This window comes from Pristis pectinata, chromosome 5 (genome assembly GCF_009764475.1).
Source record: "Pristis pectinata isolate sPriPec2 chromosome 5, sPriPec2.1.pri, whole genome shotgun sequence".
NCBI classification, from domain to species: Eukaryota; Metazoa; Chordata; class Chondrichthyes; order Rhinopristiformes; family Pristidae; genus Pristis; species Pristis pectinata.
In genome coordinates this window covers 98,152,372-98,169,058 of record NC_067409.1, presented here as the reverse complement: position 1 = coordinate 98,169,058, position 16,687 = coordinate 98,152,372, and the positions used below count along the sequence as shown (strand labels likewise).

The 16,687-nt window shown below is 41.2% G+C and overlaps 1 protein-coding gene across 3 annotated transcripts in view; it reads right to left on the bottom strand.

The window, feature by feature from the left end:
- Window positions 1-16,687, bottom strand: part of LOC127570372 (cadherin-6-like) — a 219,161-nt gene that overhangs the window by 53,122 nt on the left and 149,352 nt on the right. For all 3 annotated transcript variants that reach the window (XM_052015876.1, XM_052015875.1, XM_052015877.1), the window contains one exon: window positions 7,748-7,867. In XM_052015876.1, coding sequence (XP_051871836.1) covers window positions 7,748-7,867 — 120 coding nt within the window. The remainder of the gene's footprint in view (window positions 1-7,747; window positions 7,868-16,687) is intronic.

The following is a 16,687-nucleotide window of genomic DNA, read 5'->3' as shown; positions in this document are numbered from 1 at the left end:
GAATGAGCAATACTGTGAATTGCTCAGGTGGAAATTCATCTACATGAAACATTAACTCTGTTTCTTTCAACAAAGATGCTGCCCAATTTGGTGAGATTTTCTGTTCTTTTATTCTGTTTCTCCTTTCTGTTTTATTTCTGACTTCCAGGATCTGCTGCATTTTGCTTTTGGAAAATGATTGTTGTTTTGCCTCTAATTTTCCTCGACATTACCAGACATGAAACCACGGGCAACATCTCCTCGAGTTCCCACGGCACCATGGCAATGCCAGTGCTGTGAAATCCACAGTCCTTTACCCTCATCGTTTGCATTCAGACATGGAATTTGAATGGGGGTGATGTCACAGAGCAGCTGGAACCTTTAAGAACAGCAAGAGTCAGTATCTTCAGGAGAAGAGAAAAACAGAACCTCTTTACCCCTTTCTCCTCCAATACAAAAAGGGTATCATGAAAATTAAGGCAGAGATGCAAGAGACTGCAGAAGCTTGAATCTGGAGCAAAAAAAAACTGCTGGCTGAACCCAATGGGTCAAACAGCATCCGTGGAGGCAAAGGGATGGTCAACTTTTCAGGTCATGACCCTGCATCAGTGAAAATCAAACTTCAAATGTTTCATTCCTTGTGCAATCAACTTCTCAAAAGTATTAATTTAGAAGATTGGTGGTTGCTTGGCAGTGGAACATGCTTAAAGCTGGCACTAGCCTAATTTGTTGTCAAGTTGTTCCTTCACAGTGTGAATCCACTAACTAATTCTAGGTAACACATCCATATTGAATCATAACTGTAATGACAAGGTAGCTACAGGAAAGCTAATTCATCCCATCATAAACTGTCTTCCCAAAGATTTTCCAACGGAACCTGTCATTGTCACTTTCTATTGTTTCTGAAATGGTTCCAAACTTCTAGTGTCCACCATTCCATCTCTATATTTATTTGTCATGTCGCTCACAAACTACAGAATGCTGCAGTACAGAGGGATCTGCCTGTCTTCAGACATGAATTACAGAAAGTGTGTTGGTGCAGCAAGTAATTCAGGTAAAAAGAGTGTTAGCTTTTATTGTAAAGAGGATGGGGCATAAAATAGAGAAACCATTGTACATCTGAACGGGCCATTAGTGAGATGACAACTGGAGTACTGCACAAAGTTTTCATCTCTGCATTGAAGACAGTTCAAAGAATGTTCACGAGGTTGATTTCTGAGTTAAAGATGTTGTCTTAAGAGAAAAAAAAATTGAGGAAGTCAGCCATATTCATTGGAAATTGGAAGATGGAGATGTGATCTCATCTCATTGAAACATAAGATTCTGTGAGAACATGACAAAGATGTTTCCCCTTGTGGGGGACTCTAGAGCTGGGGGGCACAATTTCAGAAGAAGTGGTCACGTACTAAGACAGAGATGAGGAGGGAATTTCTTTTGTCAGAGGGTCATTAATCTTTGGAATTCTCTGCACCAGAACACTATGGAGACTAAATCTCTGTATATATTGAAGGATGAGATGAAGAGATTTTTAGTCTATGGAGGGAGGGGTGAAGGGTTAGGGGAATAGGAAAGTGGAGCTGGGGCCAATTACAGATTAAATATGATCATGTTGAATGACAAAAATAGCTTGAGGGGCCATAAGGCTACTCCTGCCTCTCTTTATTATTATCTGCCATTCTTTGGGCTATTTTTACTTCATTCCATATTACAAAACATTGATCATATGTGTGTGGCATCTTTTTCACTTCTGATTGTTATTTTCACTGATTTCACTCCTACTAAATTGTGTAGTCTGTTTGCTACCATAGCCTCGAGTTCCAACATTATGTCAAATGTATTCTGTATTCACGTTACAGATTTGCTCCCCTCTTGTGCTTCCCCCAACCCTCGTAACTACTTTTATTTTGGCCTCTGGTTTGGCCAAGTCTCTCTGAATCTCCGTATCCACACCTGCCGCTTGAATGGTCTCTACCCTGCAATCAGTCTTGTCTCGGCTTCCTAATTCCAACTGATGTCCTCTGTTAATCATTACTTAGCTTGATGTTCTTTTTTACACTTTGCTGCATCCTTTTCCTTTCTATTCATTTACACTCTTAATAAATTTGTTTCTGACTGCACTTCTTTTGGATACCCTCAACCCCACCCCTATTGCAGCCTCTGATATCTGCTCTTCCAGGTCTTTAAAAATGACCTGAGTTTTATCCTGCATATTTCAAACAGCATAAAAAATCTAAGAAATTTCCAAAAGTTAAAATGCACACTGCAAAGCAACAGAGCACCTCTTAATGTGCTTGACTGGAACATTTACTGTAATAGACTGGTGGAAGATTTCAAGACCAATTTAAATTAAGTGAGAAGAATAATACAACAGTTCACCTGCTACTTGTGGATCAACAGCCTTTCTTGGTGAAAAAGCAGAAGGATATTAAAATGCTTAGTTAGGGAATGTGATTGGAATCACATAGTGCAAATAGCTTGGAGGGAATTTTGACCATTTTTCCTGTAAAACAGCTGGATTTCAGGTGCAGAAGAAGCAAAAATATTATTCTGAAATTTGGTCCCATCTTGCCCCCAGCTGGATTGGAAGGCTGGCCAGCCTACTAACCAACTCACAGGAGGTCCAGTGGTAATTTAGTCATCATAAAGGGACTACATAATTTAGAACTGAGCAGTGGATGGCCAGGTTTCCTGCACAACCAGAGAGGCAGTAAGGGAGTTCTGGATACAGGAGGTAAGCATCCTTTTCACCCACTTGCTGGATCCAATTCAGCTACCTCAACTATCCTGTGCAGTTGGACACCCAACCCTCAACCCTCCAATTGCACCCACAAAAATTTTCCTCTCATAAACGTTCCACTCTGCCTGCAAACCATGTTGATCTTGCCAGAGGTGTCCAGTTGGCCACAACCCCCTCAACCTTTCTAATCACTCTTTCCTCTCTGCTCCATGCCTTAGATGTGACTTAGTGTCAAAGGCTACCTGCTTACCAGCCAGCATGCCTCGTAATCTGTTTGGCTACGTGCAGGAACAAAGAGACCTCCACTCCATTTGGCAGGACCTTAGAGCATACAGCACAGTACAGGCCCTTCGGCTCACGATGTTGTGCTGACATTTATCCTGCTCTAATATCTATCTAACCCTTCCTTCCCACATAGCTCTCCATTTCTCTATCATTCATGTGGCTATCTAAGAGTCTCTTAAATGTCCCTAATGTATCTGCCCCCACAACCTCTGCCGGCAGTGTGTTCCACGCACCCACCACACTCTGTAAAAAACTTTCATCTGACATCCCCCTTACATCCCCCCTCCTTAGGAAACACTTTCCTCAACAAATAGATCTATCTCATAGAGAACAAGTGAAGGCTCATTTGCTTATGAAGATTACTCAGAATCTCCAAGGAGATGACTGGAATAGTCTCGGAATTTTGGCACCCTTCTGTGCAGAGACCACAAGGACTCATTTAAAACAGCATTTTGCTTTGAGTGTTTTCCACTGGTACATGATTACCTGAATGCACACACAAATATGAAGATTATTTTTTTCCATCAACAGTGACTTCTAATTTCTTTTCCCTCCCAAATACACTCTTTTCAGCATAATAACAAGCAACAAAACAAATTTTCTGACAAGCTTTTTAGATGTGTGTATTTTTACAAAAGAATATAGATTATCAGAGTTTAGAATATTTCTCATCATTTTTAATGAAGCTATGATCTGATTTCTATCTCCCTGCTTGGATTAGTAAGTCCAATGGGGCAATCTGACTAAGAACAGCTGTCATTTTTAATATGTTTTCAATTTTATGATTGCACGACTCCTTTAGTACTCACCCTTTCATGCATTTACTTGGCAGCTTTGCTACATGACTGAAACATAGAGTTGCACCATAACTGTACTGCTCAACCATCCAGAAATGGCTTTGCTTTATGGACAAGGGTGGATTAGACCAGTTTATATTGGGCAGACAATTACATAATCAACTTATGCAGATGGCTGGACATCATCTGGGGAAAAATACTGCTTTTCCCTCTCTCTGGAGCCAACTTCAGGTACTCCAGTTGCATAAGGCCCTGGTGAGACCTTCAAGCTCCTCCAATTCTGGGCTCTTGCATATGGTCAAATTAAAGCAGTGCACAATCAGTTCTGGAATTCCCTCTTTGTTTTTTTTTTGGCTTTCTCACCTCTCTTAAGATGCTTCTTAAAACTTTTTTCTCAGACCAAGCTTGTGACCACCTCCTTAATACATCTTCATGCTTCGGTGTCAGTCTTTAATGATGCTAGTGTGAAGTAACAGCATTGCTTCCTCTCTGACTATTAGCACAGGTGTACCCCAAGGCTGTGTGCTTAGCCCCCTGCTCTACTGTCTTGGCACCCACGAATGTGTGGCTAAGCAGAGCTCCAATACCATCTGCAAGTTTGCCGATGACACAACTGTTGTTGGCCGAATCATGGGTGGTGATGAATCAGCGTACAGGAGTGAGATAGAACATCTGGTTGAGTGGTGCTGCAATAACAACCTCATGCTTAACATAGACAAAACCAAGGAGCTCATCGTTGACGTCAGAACGGGGAAGTCGGGAGGCCACGTGCCAGTTCTCATTGGCGGGTCAGAGATGAAGACAGGAAGCAGCTTCAAATTCCTGGGTGTTAACGTCTCAGATGACTTGTCCTTGGCCCAGGACATAAATGCAACAATGAAGAAAGTGCACCAGTGCCTCGAATTTCTTCAAAGCTTAAGGAGATTTGGCATGTCACCAAATACTATAACAAACATCTACAGATGCACCATTGAAAGTATCCTGACTATTTGTATCATGGCCTGGTACGGCAATTTCAATGCACAGGAACACAATAGGCTGCAGAGAGTAGTGGACACAGCCCGGTCCATCATGGACACAGCTCTCTCCACCACTGACAGCATCTACAGGAGGCACTGCCTGAAGAAGGTGGCATCTATCATCAACAACCCCCACCATCTGGGTCACGCCATCTTCTCGCTGCTATCGTCAGGCAAGAGGTACAGAAGCTTGAAGTCCCACACCACCAGGTTCGGGAACAGCTTCTTTCCTACAACCATCAGGTTCTTGTACTGATCTGCACAACCTTAACCCTCCCTCAGCAATGGAACACTACGGACCACCTATTGTACTACTATGGACTTGTCTCTGATTGTGTCTTTTTTTTGCACCAAGGTCTTGTTTTTGAACAGTTTTTCTTCTCTCTCTCTTTACTGTCTAGTACTATTTATGTATAATTTATGTGTAATATGTGTGTAATTTATATTCTATGTGTTGTCTGTACCTACGTGCCTGTGATGCTGCTGCAAGCAAGTTTTCATCATACCTGTACTTCACTTTCCTTGGGCTCATGACAATAAACTCAACTTGACATGAAGTGGATTGGTAAGGTTTACTGCATTAAAGGTGCTTTGTAAATATAATTTGTGGTATTGCTACAGCGCATGACAAATGTTGTGTGCCAATGCAGTTTAAATTAACTTAAAAGTGTTCCAGATTGCAAAGTGGTTTATATTGTTACTAAGATTATCTGTATAACTAATATTAGATTAATTAATTTTCCTTGTGTATCAAGAAACTAAGTGAACATATGGACACTTGGTCTTCACCTCTCCACAGAATATATTTAAAAAAACATGAAAATATTTTGAGTTTATCAAATTATGATCTTGCATTTTAATCTTGTTCACACTTCCATACTGGTGAATTTTAACACAAATCAAATTTGCCACCCAACAAACTACAAAAGTAAAAGTAAGTGTGGGCTGAGAGGAAGATGGAGAGAGGATTCAGGTCGATATAGATTGGTTAAGAGGACGGGTAAGGTCGTGGCAGATGGAGTATATAGTGAAAGAAAAACAAGGTCATCCACTTTGAAAGATTACATACTTTTCAAATGGTGAGAGATTGAAAGTTATTGGTATTCAGAACGATCTGGGTGCCTTTGTACATGAATCATTTAAAGTTAATATGCAAACATAGCAAGCAATTAGGAAGGTATATTAGCCTTTACTGCAAGAGGAATTCAGTACAAGAGTCAAGATATCTTGCTCCAACTGTATAGAGTCATGGGGTTGCACACCATAGAAACAGGCTCGTCAGCCCACCATGCCTATCCTAACCATCATGCTTATTGTTACCTATCCCACTTGCCTGCATTAATTCCATATCCCTCGGTGCCTTGCTCATTGAAGTATTTGTCCAGATGCCTCTTCAACGTTGTTAATGTCCACCACCTCCTCCGGCAGTTCATTCCGAATTCCAGCTACTCTTTGTGTGAAAAATTTACTTCTAATAGGACCCTGGTGAGACCACATTTGGAATACTATGGACAGCTCTGATCTCCCTGCCTCAGGAAGGATATACTTGCAAAAGAGAGGGTGCAGTGAAGGATCACTGGATTGTTTCTTGGAACGGCAGATTTGTTGTACGAGGAGAGAGGAAGCACATTGAGTCTAGGGTTCAGAAGAAAGAAAGCTGATCTCTTTGAAACATACAGGATTCTTAAGAGGCTTGACAGGGTCAATGTGGATTTTGGTGTTGTCTCTGGCTGGTGAGTCTGATCCTGGGGATCACAGTCTCAAATTAAAGGGTTAGCCATTCAGGACAGAAATGAGGAGACATGTCTTCACTCAGATGATAGCAATACTTTGGCGTTCTCTATCCAACAGGTCCGTGGAGGCTCATTTGTTGAGCACTACCAAAAGGGAGATAGATAATTTCTGGATACTAATGGAATGAAGGGAGATTGGGTTAGTGCAGGAGGTGACATTGAGGTAAAAGATTTGCTGTGATCTTATTGGATGTTGGAACAAGCACGAGGACACAAACAGGCTACCCTTGTCTCTATTACTTGTACTCTAACAGTCAAATGTGGTTGATTGGATTGGTACTTTAGTCTTAAACCCAGTTATCTATGTAGAGTTAATGCTGAATTATCATCTCGAGGTTTCAAGTTTTTTTTTGGTACGTATTAATTAATAAAGTCTTGCAATGTTATCAGCAATCAAATGGAAAATGCAGTCTTCAACGCTGTGGTAAATACTTCTCATCTCTCCGTGACTAACACTTGATGAAGTGAATGGTGTCTAAAGCTGCAAAGCAGCTCGTCTAAATACAACCGAAATGACCTCAAGCAATCACATTATAGTTCTGTAAATGTACCATTTCTCTGCCCATTTTAGACTAATCCAATGTATTTTGTGCATAAAATCCCATTAGCGTTGGAATAGTTGAAGCTGTGGAATTACTGAAAGATTAGAATAGTGAAGAGAGGCATTCCAGATTTGTATTACAGAGCTTCACATATATTATATTCTCAGGCATGTAACTATCATAATACTTGAAAGGTGATGCCGGTTACAAAGATCACCAACCCCTTGTGACCTCCGACATTTCAAGTATGTAGGACACACAATGTAAAAGGTGACATTGGAGGTGATGTATCCACCAAGAAGGCAGGGCCATCTGTGCAGAAGCCATTTGTCATTCACAGGGCTCACATATCTACCTGAAATTCCTAACGGATTCTTCCATCACCAAAATAGCCTGTCCTTTTTTTTCCAGAAGCCAGCTTTTTTATCACAACAGCAACATTTCATCGTCTTAAGTGAATACAGGGGAATAAAATTCCATTCACACCAATGCAAACTCTCCCCGGAGCTGTACAGAAATGAAGTATTTAGTCCAACATGTGTTGTAAATTCAGCTAAATTATTAAGAAGATAATTCAAGAAGGAAAGTCTCTGACCTGTGTCTGACTCGACTGAAAAGTAGGGCTGGCCTTGTAAAATACTGTAGACCACCCTGGCACTGTATCCGTAGGTGGGATCATCAGCATCTGTAGCAATGACTTGAATTACAGATGTACCTGTAAGAAACCAAAAGAAATCACAAACCAGTTCAGCAAGTCTTATTCTGATAAATTTCGTTAACATTAGTCCAAACTCTTCATTTACTTTCAAATGCTTGCTTTCTGAGTGTTGTTGATAATTATAAGCTTTTACATAATTTAGTGGACAGTGTGGACAATGTTGGAAATGATAAACATTTTAAGTTAGCTTTGCTTTTGAAGCACTTTGGAAAGAGAAAGATCTGGGAAATGTGGATGAGGGGATTGCACGAAATTCATCTTTGTTCAGTGTTACTAAATATATGTGAGGGTGCCAGCTTCCCGATGAACTCACATTGCACGTCTTCACCGCAGTCAATGGAAACAGATGTGTGGACGTGAGTATAATGGGTGACTCTGGCATACATTTACTTCACTCAACCATAGACAAATTTCTTCCTTTCTTTAATCTAATCATTTCGGTTTTGCAACTTTTTTCCCCCCTTTGGTACCTTCGATAAATAATTTGCGTTATTTTACAGACCAAGAGTTAATTATTCATATTTCAGCCACTGATTTAAATTCAGATATCTCAAACCAAAAAACCCTGTGCGTGATAAATTGGATGCATAATTCCAGTTGACTAGGGGGTGGTAACTTCTTCTTGGAACTTAGAATTCAAGGAAAGGAATGACTTTTAACATACGCATCCCATTCTGGCAACGTGTATTGTACTCCTGTCTCCAAACTCCATCAAATGCAATGTTTGGAGAGATCCATGCTTGTTTTCACATAGTCCCAGTTCTGATGAAAGTTTATTGACCTAAGATGCTAACTCTGTTTCTTTCTCCCCAGATTCTGCTTGAACTGCTGAACATTTCCAGCATTATTTCAGATTTCCAACATCTGCAGTATTTTATTTCTTTTTAAAAAATTCTTTTATCAATGATTTTTTAAATAAATTAATAATAATTTCATGGGTTTGTAAACTGAATTATCATTTTAAGTCTTTTATATTTTGAATTATTTTCATAATAATTCATTTCCTGTACAACTTTTGCCAAGTGTATCTGACCATCAGAGCTGTCTGAAGGCTTCAGAGTAGCCCACAGAGAGGGCCTCAGTCCCTGACACCTGCAGCTCGGGCACCACCACTCGCCTGCTAATGCTTTGTGGAAAGTTACAACAGTTCCACACAACGTTAGGAGCTGTGCAATCGCAAATATTTAACCCAGCCACAAAATTGCAACCACAAGGCATGGGTCCAGATCAGAGTACGCTGGACACGCTTCATGTGGTTCACTAATCATGGCTTTGTTTTCCAAAGTTGTGAACAAATTCCCTTTGACCAAACTCTGTTGGGTTTGAGCTGCAATGGCAAAAGTGGACTCTACTGCACAGATTGAGAACAGATCAACCATGACGCAAGCCCGATTTTCATGCTGTGCCTTCAGGTTAATGTTGCTGCTGCTGTGGTGAGATGCAGACAATGTAGTATATGGTTAGAACTGTCCTCTCAGCAAACTCAGTGGAATCACAACAGCAGCAAATGACGGAGCTTCCATCAGGGTGCTGTGGATATATTATGCCATCACAATCTTAGGATTCCCATCTGTATGGGGAGTGACAGGTCTTTAACTGAGACACAAAGTGGGCTTTACTTCCCACTGACTTCTTTGGGAAAGCAAATCAGTCCGGGTGTCGATTCTACTCTCAGGTTCCAAATGAGCTATCTAGATTCATGAGCAGAAATCAAACAAGGGGGACACATTGAACAGCACAAGCTCATGTGTAATGACAGCAGCAAACTTCCAAGGTTTTTCAATCTGTAATCTGCTCCACTAGTAGTCAGTATGGAGAGGCTCTTTATCAACAGTGTAATATGCTTCAGTGATTGCTCTCCATTCAATTTGACTCAGAACCACCCTCAATCCCACACTTGTTGTGATGATTCACATCTCCCTCTGCATCTAAGGTCAGAGCTTATGCATGTCCCATTTGCCTTTGATTTGCCTGGAATGCATATTAACAGCTCAATCTTTTCTCTTAATGGTCTCATTTTCATGTGAATGATCCACAGATGGATGCTGTTTGATTTCCAGATGAAGTTTTCCCCCGCTCAATTAAAGCATTCACACTGTTAGGAGGCAGAAAATAAAAGCCACCCCCTGATACACCAGAGCTGGGTGGTCATATTAGATCTATCTCAGCTTTAGCTGCTAATCTTCTACAGAGCATGATGCTTCCTTCTCTATTGGTACAAAAACAACTTCTTTTGGTCTTAATCCATACACTGTAACAATATCATGAATTTGTAACAAAATAACAGACAGCTAACCAAGTGAGTGAATCAAATGCACCTCTCTGCTGAAATTATAAATTATTTTGTCCACAGTTCTGCTTAACAACTGAAATTTGTTAAGCTCCTAAATAAATTCAATGGCTTATCAAATACAATACAAATTTCATATTTTCTGACAATATGCATATTCTGTTTCAGCATCTCTGTTTTTTTAAATTATAGGGACACCTTGAAATAAATAAATCAATACTAACTTCAACAAAGTTATGACTGTGTGAAAAATAAATTAATTTTAAGTTGTACCATATCATTTTCTTATTGTCAAAAGCCATTTGCCTTATTTGTTCCACCTTTTCTTCCACAGGATTCAAAAATACACCATGAACTAATCTTTTGAATGCTTTTCTCTGAAAGATCTTCACTTCTGTACAATTATCTGTGCATTACTCCAGTTTTATCTCAGAACAATAAAGACAAGAGACAGAGAAACAAAAACTGCTGCTTATAAATAACAACACTTTTTTTTAAGTGAAAAACTTTTCTTTCTTCCTCTTCAGTTTAGCTTTGTTCCCGATTTTTAAAAAATCATCCTCTGTCCAGCTGAAATTGATTCAGTGGCACCCAGAGAATTCTTCTGAATGAGGTATCCAGACACTAACACAGCAACAAGCAGAAAATGAGTAGCAGCGAATTGATAGCTTGTTATGCATCCTGTACTATTTTCCTTCAGTGAAAAGGAAAGTTGTCCCCAGGAATACACAGCTGGAGAAAGTGAGAGGGACAGAGATCATGAGTGTAAAACAAGAGTAAGAGGCATTGATTCTGTTGTGGCTCTGTTGACATCAGGTTGTGCCAATGCTCCTTACGGTCAGTGAAGAATTTTTCAAGTTCACCCTGCTGTAAAGTAGGGATACCCAGTAACCAACTTGTGCATGCCTTCTTCTTCCCACCCCTTGGGGTCGAAGATGACTTATTCCTCTTCTCCAGTTCTACGGGTTCTGAGGAGGTGGAGAATAAGATTCCATGAACTGAACCTAAGGAGTAGCAATTGGTACTTGATACAGCAGAGGGTAGATTGTTTGGAATGTTTCGGACCTCTTCTTCTGCACTTGCGCCTTCCGAATGCAATTTCTTCATTTAAATTGTCAAGGATTCCCACTTTCTTCTAAGCAGAGTTCTAAGAGCCTTGAACCTCTTTCTCCTTTCCCCTGGAAACCTCTTGATGTGACTGACAAGAGTGCTGGTTCGGGGGGGGTGGGGGGTGGGGGGGAGCGGGGTAGGTGCAGTCTGATGTCAAACACATGGACAACGTGACCTGCCCAGTGTATCTGAGCATGACCAGAGTCTCAGTGCTGGGGACATTGGCCTGGGAGAAGTTGCCAACATTGGTTTATCGATCTTTCCTCCCTCCCAGTCAATTTGGAGGATTTTGCTGGGACAGTGTTGGTGATATATCTGCAGTGCTTTGAAATGCCTACGGCAGACTCTCCATGTTTATGAAGGATACCGGAGGGTGGGAATACTGGAGACTATAATCTTGGTGAACGGTTTGAGGATGTGGTCTTCAAATACTGTTTCTGTCACCGATCGGAACTGGTGCACTGGTGGTGATGTTTAAATTTCTCTCATTGACGGTCTGCCTTCGGTGAGTAGTGGTGCTTAAGATATGGAAAATGGTCATAGATCTCAATTGCAAGGGGACAGTACTGTGAGGTGTGGATAGGTCTGAAGAGGGTCTTTGTCCTCCAGATGCTGAGTGCATGTCTCATCCTCTTGTATGCCTCAGAGAAGTCAACAATGACATCGAACACAACTTCTTACTGTGTCAAACACAGACATCACCTACATACTCTAATCCAGTGACTGAGGTTGAGGTAATCTTGGTTCCGGAGTAGAGATGAATGGAGGCTGAATAATTCACTGGTAGGAGGCTTCTGATGGTGAGGTACAGCAGGGCAGCTTGGAAGGCCAAGAGGGTTGGTGTGATGACACCGTTTCATTTGACCCCAGTCTGCTCTGGTTGGGTCAATGGTGCAGCTGCCAGCTGGGATGACAGTTTTTATGTCACATTGCTGCAGAAGTAGAATCACTATTAATTTATAAAGAGAACCAAATTTAAGAAAGATTCTCCACAATTTCTCTCAGTTGAAAAAGTTGAATGTTATGGTGAGGTCATAAAAGCCAGGTTAGTTTTGATGTCTACATTTTTCTTGTGTGATCAGTTGTTCCATTTAATGAATGATATCCACATTGCGATTATTGGAGTAGCTCTTCGCACATTGGGTGGCTGAGGAGGAATGTGATGGTGACGATGACTTTTCCTGTGCAGGCTGCAGGGAAACGTCTCTGGACTCTCTGCAACTGGACGTCACCATTTTTTGGAGATGCTCAGGAATTCAATGCCTCTGAGGTCCCCTGGCATGCCATTCATTCCAGAAGTCCTTCAGCATCATGTTTTAATACTTTTACAAGGATTTTAATTGCTCTAGAGATTTTGTTATTGGCCGAGTTCTGGATGGTCTTGCCAGACTGCAGTGGTACCAAATTTACAGCGAGTAGTGTGCTGCAGGTGAGTTGAAGGACACTTACGCCAAAGACAATGCTTTGGTTGAGGGGATCTTCAAGGTGCTTCTTCCAGCTGGTGCTGACCATTTCTCTGTCCTTGATAATCTCTCCTCTATTCTTGGCTGTCAGTGGGATGGGTCCTTTGGTGCTTTGGCTGAAGGAGCCATGCATGCCACAGCTACCAGCTGTTTTGCAAATCTCCTGCACTCTTTGACTCACCATCTGTTTTTAAGTCACAAGATATTTTCTTGGCCTTCAGATGCCTGTAGCTGCTTTTACTCCTTGAGGCATGATACTTCCAGATCAAGAATGCCTCAAGTTTCCAATTAACTAATTCCTGGATCTCTTGGCTGTGCTTACCAAACTAGTCTCTTGTGTTTTCTGGGTGATTATCCAAGGGTTTCTTTGCAAGTGCTAATTATGATGAACATCTGGGCAGCAGACTCTCTTGGGTCCTGTTTGCTGGGAGTCATAACATTACATGCAGGGCACTGAGTAAATAGAGCTTTCCTTGAAGAAACCTTCAATATTAATTTGCTGCCACAGTGTTTCTGCTGTCATCACCACTTAGGGGCCAGGTTAATGGAGATGACACTCTGAATGATGTGGTGGTCAGTCTAGAGTCGGCATGAGTAAAGCACAACAAGCTTCCACAAACAATATTGTAAGAATGACAAGGTAATAAGTGTGAAAGTAGCAGAGACTATGATACAATGATGTTGCCCAACTTATTCCTCGATATCATATGTGTACCCATGGTACTCATGCACAGTTGGTTGTTGTCCCCCATAACTCTATTCTTGGTTGTCAGCCACTCCCCAGGTTCCTGCACCATGAACTCCATAGGCTCAGTGTTCACATCAACATTGTTCCTATCATACTGTCAAGCTAAATGAGACTGTTTGCAACCTGCTGCCCTGCTCAACCAAAACCTGAACTTCCAAACATGCCGTCATCACAAAGATGACTAAAATACCGTTCTGCAACATCACTCAACAGAGCCCCATCTCATTCTACCTCCCTCCCAAAATAATTAATCAGCTCTAGAATTATTACAGTGCCCTCAAGACCTGTGTTCCAATGTCTAACCACCATAAATAATCATTAACCTGCTTTGCTGTCTGTCTCTTGGATCACATAACAGTCACATTTGCTCATCATCGCTCTCTTCGCTGAACTTCACTGGCCCCTGTTTCCCTTATGATACAAAATTAGAATTCTCACCTTGCATTTAAATCTCTTGTTTTCCCCCTTTGTATCCCTGTACCTCTCAATTGTGGCTCAGCAGAGAGCAATCCATTCAGAGAGTTGTGGGTTTAAGCTCAACTGCAGAGACTTCAGAGCATAAAATTCTAGGCTGACAGCCCCAGTGCAGTACTGAAGGTGTGCTGCACTGCTAGACATTTCTTTCAGATGAAGCTTCAAACCAAGGCTGTATTAACCATCCCAGGTGCAGATGCCACAGCATATCTTGAGGAGTAGAGAAGATTTCACAAGTGTCCTGCCCTTGAAAAAAACATTTATTATGTGCTATTTGAAAACATTCCATGCATCACGGCAGTGCACATACTTCCAATATAATTTACTGTGGAGATCTTTAGGATGTTCTGAAGTTGTGAAAGGTGCTCTCCAAAGCTCAGAGCTTTCTTTCTGCAACATTTCCAGTCCGATATCTCACCTCCAAAATTACCTCCAATGTTATGAGTCCGTGGCGCCTCCCTATTCCTTTACCTACCAATGTGGATGTGCACACCACTGCATGCGTGCAATGCCTCCCAGCATCAGTACTTCAACAGGCAATGTACACCGGCACATGCAATGGTATTGGTGTTGGTTTATTATTGTCGCTTGTACCAATGTGCAGTGAAAAACTTGTCTTGCATACCGTTCGTACAGGTCAATTCATTACAATGGCAGAGCTGGCCTGATCAGAAAATGGCACTGGGTAATAATTGATAGTAATACTGCAATCTTCCAAACATTGGAAATGTACCAATTATTATTGAAGCAGTGAAACTTAGGGCCAGCCTTTTGTAAAAGTCACTTTGGTAATTTAAGAAATGTGGGCCCAAATTTAAATACTAGATCTTATTACCTCAAAAGAAACACGAGTTAGAGCACAGACATTTAATTTCCACTGTAGCAATTTCTATTTCTATTTCAGTTGGCATTGTTTATCTGTCCACTCTGATGATAATATATGAGGATTAGTGCACTTATAATGGGCTGACGCAAAGCTTTGAACCTCTGGAGGGTGGTCCCTTGTGAGAGTGGCAGAGATTTTCTCCTCATCCAAAGCAACAATAGCAAATATTCTCTTCTACCAGTTCTGAGCTCACTCAGAGCCAAAGCTGATGAAGAGACACATCAATATAAATGAAGCTTGATTTCTAACACTAACATTCTCAGACACTCGGCTGCAAATCAACAAAGCAAAATGTTCACAGGCATGAAATTTATCATGACAGTACCTCCCTTTATTTCAGCACATTGGTGCAGTGTGTTTGCATCCATCAGTGGCACTCTGCATGTAAATGGTTAATGTTTCAATCTGAAGCTTTCTTACAGTGATCTCTTGATCTCATGGTTCACTTATGCCATTGGATGATTCAAAGTTCTGTAGGTGAGTTGATACAAGGTTTGAAATCAATGGCACCAAATGTACAGGGGATGATTAAACCTGATGGCTGATGTTCCTACAAGCTTTTAGAACAAGTGACTGCAGATGAATTTTCCCTCTGCCCGTGCAATGTTTTTAGCTTTGCACTCTTCGTTGGGGGAAGATATTTGTCCATGAAGGACTCACAATTTTTTCTAAATATCAGAAAACTTTTGTAGCAAGTGATACCCTTCTCCAGAACACACTCCTTCTGATTGAATATAATTAGTAAGAGCTGGATATTATACATAATTATCTTTGATCGATAGGAGGAGACTATCCGATAACTTAGTAAACCTTTCCCATCTTTGGGTGATAGTTGATGTGAAGGAAGCCTCCTCACTCATTAGGTATGCTTCAGTGAGAAGCAGTCTTCACTCTGTCAGAGCCGAGGAACATGAGCCCAATGCTTCAGTGGATTACTGAGGGAAAGTGGTTAATTGGTTTATTATTGTCACATGTACCAAGGTACAGTGAAAAACTTAATTTTCATGCCATCCACACAGATCATTTCATCACATCAGTGCATTCTTATCATACAAGAGGTCCGTTCAATAGTCTTATAACAGCGAACAGAAGGGATAGCGGGAATGCAGCACTGTCAGAGGAGCTGCATTTCAGGTGAGTAGTTAAAGTGAGGTTCTGTTTTCTTTCTTTGGAGAAAGTAAAAATAAATACCATGCCACTAATTTGCATGAAGAAAAACTAGGGCTTATCCTGGGGTCTTGGCCAATAGTCATCCCTCAATTCAACATGCTTGAGCTAGAATGTCATATTATTGCCATCTTACATGCTGGAGCTTCCTTTGCACAGGACATTGGTTAGGACACACTGGAAGGACCATGTACAGTCTTGGTGTCCTTAATGAAGGAGGGATTTGCTTGCTTTGGTGAAAATGCAGGGAATTGGTTGATTTCTGGAAAGGAGGGGTTTGCTTCAAGAGCAAAGGTTGAGCAGGCTTGGCCTTTATCCATTGGAATCTAGAAGAATGGGTGGTGGTCTTCACCCATTTAAGACGGAGGTGAGGAGAACAAAGGGTGGCGAATCACTGGAATTCTGTATCCTGTAGAGGTGAGGTCATTGAATATATTCATGGCTGAGATAAACAGAATTTTGGACAACAGGTGAGTCAAGGGTTATAGGCATTAGACAGGAAAGTAAAGTTCAGGCCAAAATCAGATCAACATTCACCTTATTTAATGGTGGGCTTGAGGGGCTGTATGGTCTATTCCTGCTCCTATTTCTCAAGTATACTCCTGTTTGTGTTCCTGACTTGGCAGTCACATCCCACATATTACAACAGTCACTACAGTTCAGACGTACTTCATTGATT